At 39.1% G+C, this 17,380-nt stretch overlaps 2 protein-coding genes across 2 annotated transcripts; one reads left to right on the forward strand and one right to left on the reverse strand.

Moving 5' to 3' along the window:
- The first annotated feature begins 2,336 nt into the window (after nucleotides 1-2,336).
- clnk (cytokine dependent hematopoietic cell linker) lies at nucleotides 2,337-12,165 on the forward strand. Its single transcript, XM_079557058.1, has 17 exons — nucleotides 2,337-2,381; nucleotides 4,469-4,518; nucleotides 6,413-6,566; nucleotides 7,865-7,920; nucleotides 8,002-8,056; nucleotides 9,076-9,126; nucleotides 9,191-9,231; nucleotides 9,317-9,327; nucleotides 9,418-9,498; nucleotides 10,573-10,594; nucleotides 10,669-10,696; nucleotides 11,084-11,150; nucleotides 11,229-11,248; nucleotides 11,338-11,438; nucleotides 11,523-11,600; nucleotides 11,673-11,828; nucleotides 11,904-12,165. The coding sequence occupies exons 2-17, from the start codon at nucleotides 4,516-4,518 to the stop codon at nucleotides 12,054-12,056; spliced, it is 1,077 nt and encodes a 358-aa protein (XP_079413184.1). The 5' UTR covers nucleotides 2,337-2,381; nucleotides 4,469-4,515; the 3' UTR covers nucleotides 12,057-12,165.
- Nucleotides 12,166-13,582: 1,417 nt separating this feature from the next.
- znf518b (zinc finger protein 518B) lies at nucleotides 13,583-17,199 on the reverse strand. The gene is made up of 2 exons (XM_079557477.1): nucleotides 17,053-17,199; nucleotides 13,583-16,716 (listed from the first exon to the last, which is right to left on the reverse strand). The coding sequence occupies exon 2, from the start codon at nucleotides 16,616-16,618 to the stop codon at nucleotides 14,201-14,203; it is 2,418 nt and encodes an 805-aa protein (XP_079413603.1). The 5' UTR covers nucleotides 16,619-16,716; nucleotides 17,053-17,199; the 3' UTR covers nucleotides 13,583-14,200.
- Nucleotides 17,200-17,380: the final 181 nt, after the last annotated feature.

Genomic DNA, 17,380 nt, shown 5'->3' on the forward strand with positions numbered 1-17,380 from the left:
CAGGACTTTGGTTTTGGAGAGAACTTTACCGTGAGCTACTGTACTGTGGCTGGGGAGCATCCATCATGCGTGACCTTCAGAGCGTGCCCTGCAGCTGCCCCGGGGCACACGGGAGTGACTAATGTCGCAAGCCTGATCTCACCGCTGTATTATCCCAGTCCACAGATCCCTATCGGCGCCCGGGCTTTAATTATTCACACTCTCATGGCAGAGATCGGCACAGTCTAGATCCTGCCCTCTGCCCCACTAAGATCTTATCCGTCTGAAGCATTTGCACCATCTCATTCTTCTCTATTATAGGCCTGATTTGGAGAGACAACAGACAAAATAGCTTAGTTAAAAGGATAGATAGATAGATAGATAGATAGATAGATAGATAGATAGATAGATAGATAGATAGATAGATAGATAGATAGATAGATAGATAGATAGATAGATAGATAGATAGATAGATAGATAGATAGATAGATAGATAGATATAGATAGATAGATAGATAGATAGATAGATAGATAGATAGATAGATAGATAGATAGATAGATAGATAGATAGATAGATAGATACGTGTCAAACTGATGTTCCTCTGAAACGTAGGCCCCCTTCACACCTCTTGTCTTACGAATTATGTGGTTGATCAGTTCCGTCATGCATGTTCTTCCTGCGAACCCACCAGCTTAACTTTGCCACAGAAAGACACAGTAGGCCTATAAGTAGCCTACTGGTAAAATAAATGTAGGCGAGATCCACAGCACACACACAGACACACATCTACAGCTCACCCCTATTTAACCTCAGTGTTCGCGCCCCAGGGCTGCAGCGAGATCCTATTTCTTCATGACAGGAGCGGGACAGAAGAGCAGAGATGGCTCATTTTTTGGGGACGGAGTGTGTGTTAGTGTGTGTGTGTGTGTGTGTGTGTGGGGGGGGGGGGGGGGGGGGGTCAGATTGACAGGTCCAGAGGGCTGTCAGCTGCATAGGGCTCAAGGTGTGGAGGAGATGGTGAGGGAGCGTGTGTGTGCGTTCCGTGGCCTCGGAAGATAAGCATCAGTGAGAATATGAGAGGCTAGATAGTAATCGCTCACAGGAAGTCGAGCTATACCATTGCAGAAGAAACCACAGGAGGGAGGCTGACCTTGTGTGTCTGCGCTCGGCTGCAGCTCCGCTCTGCGAAAGGGCCGGCTCTTCAGCCACCGCACAGGAAGACAGTAGGCTGTGCAAGGGTGCTGCAGAGCGGATTATGCAGAAATGTTACTTTGAAACCGTTTAATAATAATAATAATCCCTTCTCGATGAGGCCCTGTCACAGTAATGCAGCTTGTGCTTTTCTCAATCTTTGTGCATTTTGGGGGCTCTGTTTCTTGTTTGTGTAAATGTAACAATGAACTAGTTAAAAGATTCAACCGTGACTCAGTATCCATCTTTACTTACTAATGCATATCTTATAATAATAAAATGTTATTATGGATGCAAGACCGACACATTTGCAGCAATACTCAACATGCAGTTACAATTTCTCTGATTTAACCCATCTCAGTCTCATAGAACACAGATTTAACCTGAATATTATGCAATTTCCCCCCGTCTACAATTGAACCAAAGTTAATAACCAAACTAAAGAATAACGTTACAGACAAGGAAGTTATTTTTTATTTTATTTTACAAACCTTGATAAACCCTCGAGCTACGGCCCAAGTCCTCTTCCTGCACCGACTGAAATATCACTCTCAAAGGTTAAACTCCGAAGGAAACAGCTACATAAAGCATGAGGCTTTTAGCTCAGCCGTCGTGTTTGAGATAACCAGGAAGCCAGATCGCGATCTAATGAAAAGAGTAAATGTCATACTTCTGCCATGTGCACTCAGAAGAAAAAAAAAGTTCAAATGTCACAGTAATCCATGAAAATATGACGGGGATCACCGTGGAAAAATGTGCCAGGACGACAACCTTAATTAGTTGAAGATGCATCTTTATTTATTTTACTTTACTTTTATATTGTAGCAATATATATAGTCCTTATTCATGCATGTTTGAGTTATTCTGCATATTGTTGGTTTCCTTTGTCATTTAATGTGTACATTTTAATGTGCACAGGCATTTTTTTTCTATGCTCAGAAAACACGGCTGAAATATTTGAACCATCTAATATAATATAAAGTTGGAAAATGAGCAAATATCACTTCTGGTGCGAGGAGTTCCACACACACACACACGCACAAATAAACTCTTTGAAAGTCATAATCTTGTCATTCTTAACAGGCCACTCCTTTGCCACACAGGAAATCATTTTGGGTTAGCAGCGCAGTGGGCTGTTTGACTCACACCTAAAGAAGCTTCTGTCAGTCTGAATGAGAAAGGAAACACTAACAGGTATCTGCCATCAAAGGTAAGGCACCAGAGGGGCTTCTGTTTATCATCATGTAATATTCACACGTATGTACAGAAACTAATGTGTTGTTTACGCTGTTTGTGACTGTAACACATTGATGGTTCTAAGCATATTTTTATTTTTTGTTCATTTTAAAATGAATAAATCTTACACGTCATGAGGCAGCATCCATTTTAAAATGCAATATCCATTTATCACTGCATTTCTCCTTCTAGCTTGCAGAGGTTTACTGTGACATTCAGACTGTGGTTATAGCGGTTAGGGTTGTCAAGCAGAGTCAAATGGACTTGACACAGTGACTATCTCCTTTTGTGATGAGCGGTTTGCATGTTGCTACAAATGTCACGACTTTCGGTTTGAAATCTTTTAAATCACTGCTTTTTTATTACAGTTTGCTCTTCTGTGCATACGCCAGAGTAAATACCTGAACTACACAGTAAAAACACTTTATTGGTCAACTTTCCTTCAAAACTTTATGGAAAACGGAAATTTATCAAAAGGAATAGTTAAAAATCCTGACCTTATGAAATGAGCTTTGAACCTTTAATATTATTATTATTATTATTATTATTATTATTATTATTATTATTATTATTATTATTATTATTATTATTATTATTATTATTGTATATATTATATTATATATTAGTGAATATGCCCACTAGAGGAAAGAAAATTGTCACCAAAAAACAATTTTAAGTCTGGCTCTATTTTTGTCACCACAAATACACGTAGTTTAGATAATTGTGATGCATACATGCTTATTTACTTATTTACTAAAAAAAAAAAAAGAAAAAGAAAAATTAAACTTCTTTCCTGTTCACTTGTTTATCAAATTCTAAAATTAAGTTTCTTTACACCATCATTTGCGAGCATAAGTTTGTAACCTTGTATCTTGTTCTTCCACACCACATTTTCACTCAAACTCTAATCTCTGTTCTTCTGGGTGAAACATTGCTAACAATGATCCAGGTGTGCTCTTATCTTGCTTTCTCTTTCAGGCACTGGTTACTTTATATAACGACCACTGTTTTCTAGTGTTACTATGTGACTAAAGTTATATTAATAACCTTTGAAAAATGAGAAACAACTGTCGCGCGATGGTAGAGCGGGTCGAAGGTCCCAGATCCCATTGTTGCAGATTGACTTTGTGTCTTTGGGAAAGACACCTCAGTCACCGCTCTGACTATAGTAGTGGCCCAACACTACAAAGTGTGGAGTGAATAAATTACAAATTTCATATATTATATTATTGTATATTTGTAATTATGGCTAATAGTTGACAGTAGTTATTTCTCTTAAATTTAAAGTGCTTCACTCAGCCATGTACCAGCACAGGATGAGTGCCAGGTAGTTTGTTTGCACAGAAATGGAATGAATTACTTGAATCTTATTTTCACATACATTCATCCACCGCTGTCAGGAAGCTGAATTTACTTCCCTCTGCTGGCCCCCTGTTGTGTATGTATTTACTATGGGATATTGGCTTGTTACAGTAATTATTGTCTTTTTGCTTGAGAAAAAACCAATTAAATTCTCTGCATTTACAGGTGGTGGAACTGACAATAAAGCTTTGATTGGATTTTATGTTGCAAAGCTGTGGTTCTCATCCTGCGAGTTGACTATAACAGGGACAAAAATTGCATTACATAATGCCAAAACAGCTGAAAACACACCAAAGACGCCGTAGTGTGAGGGACAAAAGTTAATGTCAAAGTCACAGAGTAGTGGCGGACTGTTTACGATTCTGCTGCTCTGCTGTCCAGCCTGCAGATCAGTGATCACTGTCCATTTGGTCCAAACAGAGCAGAACTTATACAGGGAGCTGATGTGCCTGCACAACAGCACCTCCATTATTCATACCAACAACTGTTTCAAAGTCCTTCCATTTCACTTCCATTCCCTTTAGCAACATTTAGCATTACACGCCCTGAATGCTAACCATGTGATCAAACCAAAATGTATTGAATTTGACTTGCGTATTTTTCTTCATGTGAGAATGAAAAGTCCCAGTGGGGTATTACTTTGGAAAGCCACATTTTAGTCCGGTATAAAATGAATGGTGTTTTTTATTCTGCTTTCAGCTGGAGTTAGCCGCTGCGTTGGCGAGAGCCATGAGTCTGCGCTGATAATGGTGAGTTATGGGGCCCCTGTGTTTTTGCTGCTGGTTCCACATGAATGTTTCTTGAAGGAAAGCAAAGAGTGTGAGAACGATACCTTTACCTCAGAAAGAGTTCAAGCCTTTACAGATATGCTCTGTCGCTGTTAGCGCTAATAAAGCCGCTGTTTAAAAAAAAAAAAAGCTTACTTTTTTGTGGAAGTGTATATAAAACTAAAAGAAATCATCAGTAAGCGTAGTGTAGTTACATCACGTAAGCCTTTGCATTACAGATTGACTGTAAAAATCTCATATAAAATAGACATTCCTTGCATGCACTTTGGGATCTACATTGACCCACAAGTTTAAAACAATCCACTACATAAAAAATGCTCAGTTGCATTTTTGGATGGCCTCTCATTTGTTTAAAGGTAATGCTTGTAGGATACGTTCTGGGTAGTTTTTATTTTTTGCATCAGAACTTAGCCATAAGCAACATTTGAGGACACAAGCAAAGTTTCACGAGTTATATGGGCATGTCACTCCTCATTTGAAAGCTCAGAACCTCAGATTTCAGCAGCTGAGCTTTAACTACTGGAGGCCTGCGCTAGCATTTATTAAGACTTGATTGGGGACAGGTGCTAGATTTGTGGAAGTTAAACAAGAGAGTCCCTTTCATTTCTAAACTTGATGTGTGGGGCTCATCCTGCTCTCTGATTGGATAAACATCGTGAGAACCTCAACAAAAAATACAAACATATAACGACCTCAAACGTCCTGTCTAATGTTTTTGTAATTGTGAATAAATAGTATAATAGAATCAATAGTTACAAAACCAAAATTTTACGTTATATCTGGAGACACGGATTTTGAGACATAGGTTATGTTTACGAACAATTTATAAAAGCAGTTCTAATTAACACGTTTACCTTAATAAAACCTTTTCGTAGTCCCTCTGGGGGTTATACAAGTGTTAATGGGATGATTGGGGGGTCTTTCGTCTCCCCCTGGTGTCTCTGGCCAGAAAACCGCAATTGCTGCCTACGGGTCGGAGTCACCAATACACACTAATGGAATCATGAAGAAGAAGCTAACAGGCTAATGGGCAAATCTAACTGCGGGCTAGCGCCACTTAAACAATATTTACAGCCAAATTTGAGTGGAAAAAATGATCTCCATTGTGTAATTGGATGTACAATATCCCTCTCTCCCTTTGTCTTTTCTGTCAGCGTAGTATTTACACTCACGGACAATTAATGAGTAAAATAAAAAAACGCAACATGCTACGACACCTGCAGTGGTGCTTATGGCCTCTAGGGGTACGAGTTACAAAGCAGTAGGCTACTGCTTTAAAATTCTTAACTGTATCACCTCATTTCACCTCCTTCTCCCTCTTGACCAATGAGCTGAAAATAGAATACAAACTCGTCTCCAAAACAAATTTTGTTTTAGAGATGAGTTGTGGTTTGCTGACTTGAGGTTGCCATTTAATGTGAAACACTCTTCTTCAGCTCCAGGACTTTGATTGATTCTGAATAACTTTACACTTTCTCTCACACGTACGAGGAACTCATAAATAGACTTTATGAATATTTGACACTTTTGAAGATGAGCCGACACTGATATAACCACTGGTGAATAACCAGTGCGGCTCTGTAGGCACCTTGTATTATCTACCGCTTCCATCAGTGCAGTATGTGTCGCTGATCTAATACACGAGAGACAAACGTAAGAAAGTGACTCATGCAAGACTGTAGTTTACTTTGCAAACATTGTAACAGTTCACTCCCCATATCACAGGGTGACAGAGTACATAGTGTGCTTGTAAAAACATTGCATGCTTTCTAACACCATGCGATATGAAAAATATCTGTAGGTCAAACTGGGAGTAATGCATATTTTACATCGTAGCTGTTGCTGTTTTCCATAGGAGCACAGCCGGTCTCAGTGGAGACTCAAGCAGAGATATGGAAACCAAACAGGCATTTTGGAGCCGTACTACGATGTTGTGGACGACCAGGAGATAGTCCACAAAGTGCACATTCAACCAGCCAGGCCTATTGATGATGAGAGGGAGTACGCAGGTAAATGCGTGGTTAATACAAGAGGGTAAAGCAATAATACCAAAGTGATGTTTGGTGAGGAGATCTTAATAGTACAAAACACAAACTTTGTAAATTCGCCAGAGATCAGAGTTTCTCAACTTTTGGCGCACAAGGTTGTTTCTCTTCCTTTACTTTTGCCATTGTTCTGTCCAATTCATTGAAGTAAAGTTCAAGTCACCATGGCATCTTTACTGAACACACTGGTTCTGTGCTTTTAAGTTCAGTTTTGCATTTATACTATATGTTTTTATAAAAGCTTCTGGTATTCTAGTGAATCTGCAGAGCCCCCGACAGTATGCGTGTGGTCGGGCGGTAGGCTGAATCATGTGACTGTGTGGAAGTGTGTGTGTGTGTGTGACCTTTAAAATATGCTTCACTTCTTTTCATTTGAGACAACTGCACACACCGTATCACTGTACAGTAAGGTCATTTGGTAGTGAATTGTTTATAGGTCATAAATACCTCTGGACCTTATAGGCACAATAACTAGCAAAAAGTAATGACAAACAGTGCTGATGGATTTTCTCTTTTGATTTAAGTCAAATAAAAACTACATGAGATTTTAAATTTGATAAATTTGTGGGATCGTTCATCAAAATCTACCACGTTCGTTGGTAGCAGCATCTATAAAAGCACCACTTCATAAGATACGTGATCTAGAAAAGTTTCAAATCATGACTAAAACAAACTAAAGTCACCTCCAGTAGATAATACAGTAGTTTAAAATCTCTTGGTTTCCTGTACTCCAGCAACTTGAACATCAAAAGTGTTTGGGTTTTACCTGACACAATGAGGCTATTCACTTTCTTCACTGGTGCGCATAATTACGGTGAAGAGAATGAAGTGCACAAAGTAGTAGTTTGCAGCTTTATATGGAGATCGTGCTGAGTGAGCGCGCTCCCTCAGTGAGTCTCCGGGGCCATCTGTTGGACTGGGTTATACTGTGGGAGATTACAGTTATCCACAACCTTCTCTTGTTTCCTTTCTGTTTACCGGGTAGCATGCGTTCTCAAAGTGGCTCTTAAATCTGTTCACACTCGGCGAGCAGTTCCCCTGTAATCAGTTTGACGCTGCAGGGAAGAGACAGGAAATTAGAAGTGATTACAGATGACTTGGTTTGATAAATGCTAAATGTGTTAATCATGTATTTACTTTATTCTTATTTTCCTGTATTTGTACACATCAAGATCCTAATTTTGTCGTGTCGGTAGAAAAGAAAGACATCTCTACTACATGTCTTTGCCAGTGAGACTGACTCTTTTGCTTTTCCACCTAAGACAGGGATCTCCCGAGGTCTTCATCTTCTCAGAGCCTCTCATCTGGCCTGGCTACTGTAAGCACCACTGGCACTTTGTTGGAGGAATGTAACAACTCTGGTGGTGCAAATGCAAAACTGTTCTATTTCATCCAACAGGGCAGTGCAAGCATCCACCCAACTTACCCGCCCAGAAAAACGACGACAAAGCCAGGTAAACAAACATAAACATTAACAACATGCATCAAGGCCTTTGCTTCATGTTTAATAATGTCGTTCTGTTATTAAATCTACCTTAGAGACCACACTTTTCTTATCAGGCTATCGCTGTCCGTCATCTTAATAATCATTTTCATTACACTCTTCAAGAAACAATATGGATTAAGATAAGGATTTTTAAGCCGATATGTCACACTTTTTATGGTGCTGCGTCCAGAAGCAGGTCGTAATTGCCCTAATTGAGTGACTTCTGGGACTACTAGTCATTTTTTTTCATACGGTTCCTTTTTTTATCCTGCTTGAGTAATATTCTCATGAAGTATCTGAACTTTCACTTGAATAAGTCTTTAAAAGGCAAACGCTGTGATATGAAATAGATGTAGTTTGTGTGTTATGTCAGAATGATTTCTTATCTTTTTATGGAATCGCCCATATATGGTCATTTTTTTAAACAGTTCAGGGGGAAATAATTTGGAGAAAATTTTAAACTTTCTCTATCTTTTCAAAAACGACTTTAACAAATGCTGAATTATGAATATAGTTTTCTACTAAATAAAGATACAAAGAAGAAGAGCAAAGTGGTTTAACATTCCATACACATAAATAACGGAGAATGCTAACATGGTGCTTCATGTTAGCATCGTGCTAATGCTAGCTAGCGCTAGCTACGTACGACTGCCGTTTTCTCACATCTACTGAACAATCTGCTGTCAATAAACATCCGTGTGTGCCTGATTTAGACCTCACTTCATTTGTATGTGATAAATATGTTTATATTTAGCCAGAAAATGGCTAAAAAGAGAGAAAATCCCCTCAGCAAGGCCACGCCCCCTTTTATGGCGAGATGCCATCTATAATTTTATGTTTTGGTTCCTCCGAGAGTTCTTTCTAACTCTTGAGACATTATTTGGGTCTCTACTTTTTACTTCTGCGAGAGTTAAATTATTGTGAAGAAATGTTACTCTTACTTGAGTGATTGTTTTGGCTGCTCTACCCACCTCTGGTTATGTCTAGCTCCTACAATCAACAGAGATCTGAAGCCGAGAAGAAGGAAAACCCAAAGTGGTAATTATGAATAAAACAGTTGAATCTATGTGCCACAGTGGTAACCAGCTGTCCCACTTTACAGCTGACCGACAACAGCAGCCATTACAGCATTGCACCGGCCCGGTAAAACCACACATGTTCTATTCACCATGCTTGTTCAGTATTTATCAAGCTGTGCTGATCATTTCCCTGTCTTCTCTAATCGCAGCCATCGCGGAGGTAATTACTCTGCTATTAGTGACATCACCTCATCTTAATGGGATTTGGGAAGTTCGTTTGAACTTTTAACTGGATTATGTGTTCCTCCAGATGTCCCCCGTCACCGCAGTTCCCCTCGGAGTTAGTGCAGCAGCTCAATAAAATGACTCTGCAAGAAAACGGCAGGAGACAGTGAGTTTGTCAGTGGTTCCCAAAGTGGGGGTCGGGACACTCCAGGGGGTCCCAAAATGTATATTATTAACTGGAGACAGCATATTTGTGAATGGGATCAAGTAGCATGGTAAACGACATAAATCCATATTATTGAACTAGATTTTTTTAACATTATAAGCACCAAGTCATCTTTTACAGTAGGGGTTGCAAACTGGTTGCATAGTGAGCTGAAAAGTTTGGGCACGTCTGATCTAATGTTATGTGCCAGTACCAGTGTTAATTTCCCCGACTAAAATATTTAGTCTTAATTTTAGTCAAAGTGATATTTTTGACGACTAAAATTGGACTAAAACTAAATTAAAAGTTGTTCATGAGACTAAAACTATGACTAAAATGTCCAGATATTTTAGTCGACTAAAATAAGAATGAAAGGGAGAGACTAAAATCATCCAAACTTCTATTGACCGTCTGAAAGAGCCTCAGATCATGTAAATCCTCTGCCAAAGGATCAGCTCTGAGCTTTGTTCATGTGGAGCAGCTCCATGAAGCAGAGGACCAAGATTAAATATGATTATGATGAATATTATCAATGCAAAGTCGACTAAATTCATCTTAAATTTAGTCGACTAAATTTACTTGCAATTTTAGTCGACTAAAACTAGACTAAAATTGAGACGATTTGTTTGACTAAATCTCGACTAAAATTAAATTCCATTTTAGTCAAAAGACTAAGACTAAAACTAAATTAAAATATGTTGTCAAAATTAACACAGGCCAGTACACATGTGTCTGAGTTATGTTTTTACCAACAAAAATATAAAATGCTGAATGTAGCCACCATCATGATTATTTATCAGTTTATGCTTGTGGCACTTGCAATAATTAATGCAGCAATTTAAAAAAAAAAAAAGTACCACGCAAACGCAAAAATAAAGTATTCGCTTCAAAATGCCCGAGGAGCAGTGACTCCATCTGCTGGCTCTCAGTAGTAATTGCACTTTTAATATTAATACTTGTTATACATGACTGATATTTTGTTTGCACACTTTGATGTGCTTTGCAGCCAAACATATTTCCTTATTTCTTTTTCAGGGGGCAAAGACCGGCTAAAAATGTAAGTTACAGACACGTTTCATTCTTTTTCGAATCGTAAATGTTTTGCTGTTGCTACGTCCTCCTCTTTTCCAGGAATCAGAGTTGAATTTACTCTCCGAAGGTATGGTTCTATTTTTTAAAAGGTTTTAAGAAGTTAAAGCTGGGATACCTGATTTTCCCCTGTTCAAAATGGGAAATGTTTCGTTTTGGCGCATACTCATTTCTAGCTCTCACAATCCCTCCTGCACACCTGCATTGTGTGCAGTGTGTACAGTCTTGAGTGTTTGCAAAGTGAAGCAGGAGGTGAACACAATTGCACTTGTTTAGATTCTACTTTTATCTTCCGTTGCTCACTAAAAAAAACTGGGTGAAGACAGAACAACAAGGTCTGTTTTTCACACACTCTGTGATGGCAAAAATACATTTACTCTGCAACAACAAAAAGTCAGGTAACCCAGCTTTAAAGCATTATCCATAGAACATCATTAACTGTACAAAAAAAAAAAAGCTCCAGGTTCCCATGCTGACTGTGCAAGATACTCGGTTGATTTGGAAGCTGAACACATTGCTGAAAGGTCAGCTATTTTTTTTATATATTTTATCCCAAAATGGTTTTACCCTTTATCTTTGTAACCACTGATCTTGCTGCACAGGTGGTCAAATGGAGACCTTGGTAAGAGACCGATGCCATTCCCACCATATTTTTTATTTATTTATTTCAACATGAATTTAACTTTGACTGATGGGTTTAAGCCTCTGAAGAAAAAGAAGACGTTGCGAATTTGCACCATTTTCAACACGAATGGCCTCAGACTAAAGTTGAGTGTGACCAACATGACTTTGTCCCCATGGAAAAACCACAGGTACCAAATAATAATGCACATCTGGTTTAGTAACGTAGCCTATTGATTATTACCCATGTGAGGCTCAGTGTCTAAATATGGCAGACTCACTGGGAAGATGACTGGTACATTGGGCCATGCAGCAGAACAGATGCAGAGCATGCCCTGCATCTGGCCAACAAGGTAACACAAATGATAGCAGTCTATATAACTGTTAAACCCTTTTTTAACTCCTTTCCCCTTTTGTCATTTTAGGATGGGGCATTTTTGGTTCGAGACTGCTCCCTCAACAGCAACAGTGAACCCTTCGTCTTGTCTGTTTATCATGAGAAGAAAGTGTACAACGTGAAAATCCGTTTCATTGAAAACAGCGGAAAGTATGCCTTAGGAACAGGGCAACGATCAAATGAAGTAGGTGCACGTAATAAAGCTGGTTGAAAGCAGTAGGCCTGTTGTATTGATTTACTGCTGTTTGCTACTCTGCAGATGTTTGACTCTGTCGCAGATATCATCAAGTTTCACTCCATCTTTCCAATCGTCCTCATCAGTGGAAAAAATCTCCCCGGGAGCAAGTGTCCAGAGAACTGTGTGCTCATGTGTCCACTGTCAAAGGGAGATGTTGAACAACTATTACAGTGAAATGCAGCCATCCCTACTGGTTAGCCAAATGCCAACGACGACTCTCTTGCTATGCTATAGACACATTTACTAAGTTTTTATTACTAGAGTGCAACCCATGGATAGGTGGGGGTGGGGGGTAATGACATTGGAGGAAAGGTCGGTGAAGTGTCTTGCCCAAACAGTGTGCACCTGTGAGAGGTGAAAACTACCAACCTCTCGGTTTTTGGACGGCCTGCCACATCTGAGCTACCGTTACCCCACAAACATGTTTTGGGCTTGTTGTATGTATAGAAAAAGTTTCCTCAGCTAATCCCCCAATAGGGCATCTTGTTATTTATAATATTCACCATTTGTGGCATGTCCTTTCTGTAGAACTAACCCTACCTAACCTTTTAGCCCTATTAATAAAGTTTGGAGGTTGAGTTTCTTTATTCGCATTTGAATTAAGTTAAAGGTAAATTGGTTCTTCCTTTTCAGACCAAGTACATTGAATTAAATGTTTGTCTTTTTATCTAAATTATTTCTCACACACACACAGCATCCCTTATCATAATTCTCAACGGTATCAAGCCAGGTGCATGTAAAGGGGAATATTTAAATTGATTTGTGTATGGAATAAAGCCATTTTCATCTGCATAGTTAAAACGATTACAATATATACAAAAATAACTCATTTGACCAATTATTCAATCGTGTTTTTACAGCGTGCCATTCGTTCTAGAGTAAGAAACATTTTTTTTCTTTCCATATAGGAACTACAGGCTGGTTAAAGTACGAAGAAGAAAAAGCACATCAGAATACATTCAGATTCTTTTTTAATAATAATAATTAAAAAAAAAAGTATTAACACCGTGCTGATACAAAAGCAATATATAGACTGTATGTAATGTAGAAAAAATAAAGTTGGTTAAACAAACACAAAATGGGTATATAAATCAAACAAAGGTGAAACTTTATAAAATCAGATTTATAAATGCTGCTCCACAAAAATAATAAAAGGGAAAAAGGACCAACGGTGAGTGCCCGTAGTTCACACAGTAAAAAAAAAAGTTATTTATGGAAAATGTTAAATACAGGATTTATATCTGTAATACTTAGAATGTATGTTTAGCAGAAGCAAAATAAAGAAAAAGTTATGGACAAGGGCAAAAGGAAAAGTATGTATTATATTAATGGGGACGAGGCCTACCTTATACTACGAGTTTTTTAATATATTTACACAAGGGCTATATACACATAATACAGTTCTATTCCGTTTATATAAAATGCAGGTGACTTAATGCTGTTAGATACTTTACAGAAAGACAAAAGGAAAAAAATCTATTTAGTATGATGGCCACTACCGTTTTTCAATATTTACATATAAATAAAATACATACTTGGGGTATAAATGGGAACAAATAGATATACTTTGCTTTCTTTTTGGCAAAAACGACACCAAAATACTTAATACACCACTTTAGCCAGGGTGCCCTCAAAGGCTTTGAAAATAATTTGTGATCAGTAACTGAAATATACAAATTAAATAACTGAATATATCAGAACCAGACAAATGAAATAATGTCCTTTTGAAAAAGGAGTGTTTTGAATTAGTCGATAGATGCTTTTTCGCTTGAACATCACTAAATTTGGACAATTATGCAAAATAAAAAGCCAGTGAAGCGAGAACACACACCCTAGATAGCAGTTAACAATTACTCCCAAAAAACAGTCCAGACGAAAAACAATAAACACACCCTGTGACTCAAAACTTCAAGCAAATATTCTCTGTCTAACACACCTTGGATCTAATACAAAACATGAAAAAGTTATTCTTTCTAAACTCTCCATTAAATAGATCATTTAAATTGACTGGAAAGTTGTTGAGGAGTTGACAGTGAAATACTTGAGTAGCAAAATTTGAGAACCCAACCGTAAATTTAGAATATGTCACAAATTCATTGTTCATCGGTACAGTGTGAGTGGACAGTGACAGCTATGAAAACATTGCAATTCTATTCAACATCACATGCCATTATATCCACAGCAATACTAATGTCCATGTGGTCAATCATGTTATACTTGGTAAAAAATAGCAACATCTTGGCTTGTGTGAAGTCCAAGTCAGGATACCGTTTGTTGAACGTGGTAAATAACCAATGTTGCACAATCCTTTAACGGTCTCAAACTACGTTCTGTACAGTACATCCTATTACCTTATATGATTGCCCAGTCACTTTGCCGAGTTTCATTTTCAGTATTTGGCACTTTGGAGCAACAGCTGCAACTTTAGTTGTGCGAATGTTTGTGTTTTTTCTTTTTAAGTGAACCGTGGGCTTCGGGTGATTGAGCACCACCAAAGGCTGGTTTGGACTCGGGCGTTTCACTGCTTGGTCCTGTCTCAGTGGCATAAGCTGCAGCACAGCACAATTCTTTAGGCCGCCCAAGACGACTGGTGACCTTGATTTGGAGACAACAGCTTTCCGATTTTTCTTGCTTTTCTCCACGGTCCCAACTTGAACCCGTTTTATTGACACGGTGAGAAATTTTGAAGGACTTTCCGTTTCAGTTTTTTTAATTGAGAAGTTTTCAGACACCAATGATGGCTTTGAACAGGATGGAGTTGTACAAATAGTTTTTTTGAGAGGTGTGCTTGTTTTGTTTGTTTGGACGTTTTTGCACTTTTTTTTCACTTTTGCTGGAGTGCTTTTCTCACTTTTGACCTGAACACTGTTTGGGGCCTCAGGGGCACTGAGTTGAATACATTGCTCTTGTTCAACCTTCACCAACTCACAGGCGATCTTCTTAGGCAATAGATTTTGAGAGAGATCATCTTTTGCATCTGTTTGAGCCTGATGTCCAGATGTTATTTTTGACTGCTCTGAACGGACGCTCTTGATGTTAAGGCCGTCACGCCCTGCACTGTTGGTCCATTCAGCCATCACAATTGGCTGAGAGGACTCTCGCGGATCATCTGGCTGGCGACTCAATGAGTACACAGATGATATGACAGGAAATCCCTCGCGTTCAACTTGAACTGTTGCTGTTTTTTCCACTTTAACTTCTTGGGGTAGAGTTGACAGTTTCACAGGTGTGTTTGAGGTCTTTGCAGGTTTTTTGGCGAGCAGAGGTTCAGCAGAGGTTTTTTGAGAAAAATCTTGAGGGAAAAATGTCTTTGGAGCCAAGTTATTCAAGTTACATTCATTTGAAATTCGTATTTGGGGGGATGCAACCACAGAAGGCATCAATGGAAGAAATTGTGTTTTTGAGCTTTGTTGCTGAGGTTTGGTTGACTCTTGTTTGCTTATTTGCAATAATATTCCGTCATGACTTTTCAGAGTAACAGGCCCCCGATGTGTTGGGATTATACGGGGCGTACTTTGCACATTGTTGGTCATTATGGAAGCTGAAATAGATGGACGCTCTGGAATACTCCGCCTCTCCTCAACTCCTCTCGGACAAAGTCGAGTGAACAGGTTTTCTGGTTGCACACCACTCGTTATAATCCTACTGCCGAAGGATACTGAGGATATAACAGTGGGTGTGACATTGTGGTTAACTGGATCAATATTTGTTGCTACCTTAGAGTCACCAACCGGAATGAAGTTTCTCATAATTTTACTTGGAACATCTGCATCAACATTGATGACTTCTGGTGATGGCCTTTTAGCACTTCGACATTGCTCCTTCACTGGTGGATTCGGAAGGGGTTTGGAAACGTTAATTGGGACACGAGTAGGATGTTCTTTATTGACCAACTTTGGATCATGACTTTTGTTATTTTCAGTGCGCAGGTCAAACTCAGATGCTGTGTTTTGATAATTCACTGGAGAAGAAAGAACTTTCGAGGTTTCAGGGGCTGTAGTCTTTCCATTTTTTATGACAGACTCCTGTTCTTGATGCGCAACAAATCTTAGTCTGAGCTCCTTGGTTCCATCTACAGTCTTTACCTCAGCTACCTGAACCATGCAACCAGCAGGGATGGAAACTTCCTCGGGGAGCGCAACAGTAAGTGCTCGGTTTCGCTGAACATGTCCGTTTAAAGGTGCAGCATCCCCATGGCTGACATTTGACAGATAAGAGTTCAGTGATTTTAGTCTTTGAAAATTAGAATCCAGCCTAAATCCACTTGCATTAGGAGTTGGAACTGTCACCCGAACAGCAGGTCGATGAGTCGATGAATCTGCAGCGCTGGATACACTTTGAGAGGCACACGAGACAGAAACGTGTGGGGTTTTTGTTGAATCAATTTTCGGTGTTCCTTGAGGTATCAGTTTGCTATGAAAACGGTCTATGTGCTTTATAAGGCACATCCTTCGCATATACACTTGTCCACAATGGGGACATTTAAATGGACTTGTCGCTGTGTGTATTTTCAAATGAGCTTGAAGTTCAGCTTCACTTAAGGAGACACTGTTGCAGTAAAAGCAATAATACTCAATATGCTCACGTGCCATGTGCTTCTTGAAATCAGCAATATCTGTAGTGGCAAATCTGCATTTCTCACATCGCATCACGTTGGGAGTGGTCAGTAAATGACCCAGGGTCATATTTGGACTCATCACAGAAGACGCCACGCTTTGATAGCTGGCGGGCTTCATCACGAACCGGTAAACCCACAGGAGATCCACTCTGGCTAGTCCCTCGATGACAAATCAAACAGAGCCATGTGAATGGATGATTCTGTCATTTTACGAATCTGAAAATACACACACACACATAAAAAATTTGCATCTTCGACTGCATCACACAAATATAATAGACACATAACTTAGCCCCTCCCCTTTAACGAACTAACGTTAGCTATGGACATTATTATCTGTAAGTATTGGATCTGCACGGTGGCTTTTCGACGACACAATACAAACTTAAAATATCAATTAGCATTTCAATTACGCGGGGCGTTAATATATAGACAGGGCTTTAGGAGAGTGCTTCTCAAGAATCAGGGAAAGGCCTCATGAAGGACCACAACAGAAGGGTCGAGCAGACAACGACTCAATTCGCATCGCTTCTTTTTATACAGTGCACGTACCTTTATTCGAGGCTTGTGTGCAACAGCAATTTCGTTACAATGACAAGGAAACGAAGTAATATATAGCCGCCAGCGAAATCAATGCAGAAGCTTCTCTTGAGGAAAGAGCCGATGCGTTTTGATTAGCTTGGAAATGGTTAGCGGTTAGCTTGCACATCCGGTAAATGACTGCTTCAAAGTAAAAGCGTTTTATTTTTGACGTAAAACCCGAAACATTTGGTCCATCCTACTCACAAAATAGAATGTACAATACAATTATAAGCTCTTAAATTTTGTTGGCGATTGATGTTAAGTTGTCGCCCATAAAAACTAAAGCTACGACTAAAAC

Source organism: Gobius niger (assembly GCF_951799975.1).
Source record: "Gobius niger genome assembly, chromosome: 5".
NCBI classification, from domain to species: Eukaryota; Metazoa; Chordata; class Actinopteri; order Gobiiformes; family Gobiidae; genus Gobius; species Gobius niger.

Excerpts from the sequence above, each read along its gene's own strand:
- clnk (XM_079557058.1), top strand. Across the intron at positions 6,567-7,864 it reads TGATGAGAGGGAGTACGCAG|ACAGGGATCTCCCGAGGTCT; the intron begins GTAAATGCGTGG and ends TTTCCACCTAAG. Across the intron at positions 11,439-11,522 it reads TCCCCATGGAAAAACCACAG|ACTCACTGGGAAGATGACTG; the intron begins GTACCAAATAAT and ends TAAATATGGCAG.
- znf518b (XM_079557477.1), bottom strand. The coding sequence starts at position 16,618 with ATGAAGCCCGCCAGCTATCAAAGCGTGGCGTCTTCTGTGATGAGTCCA.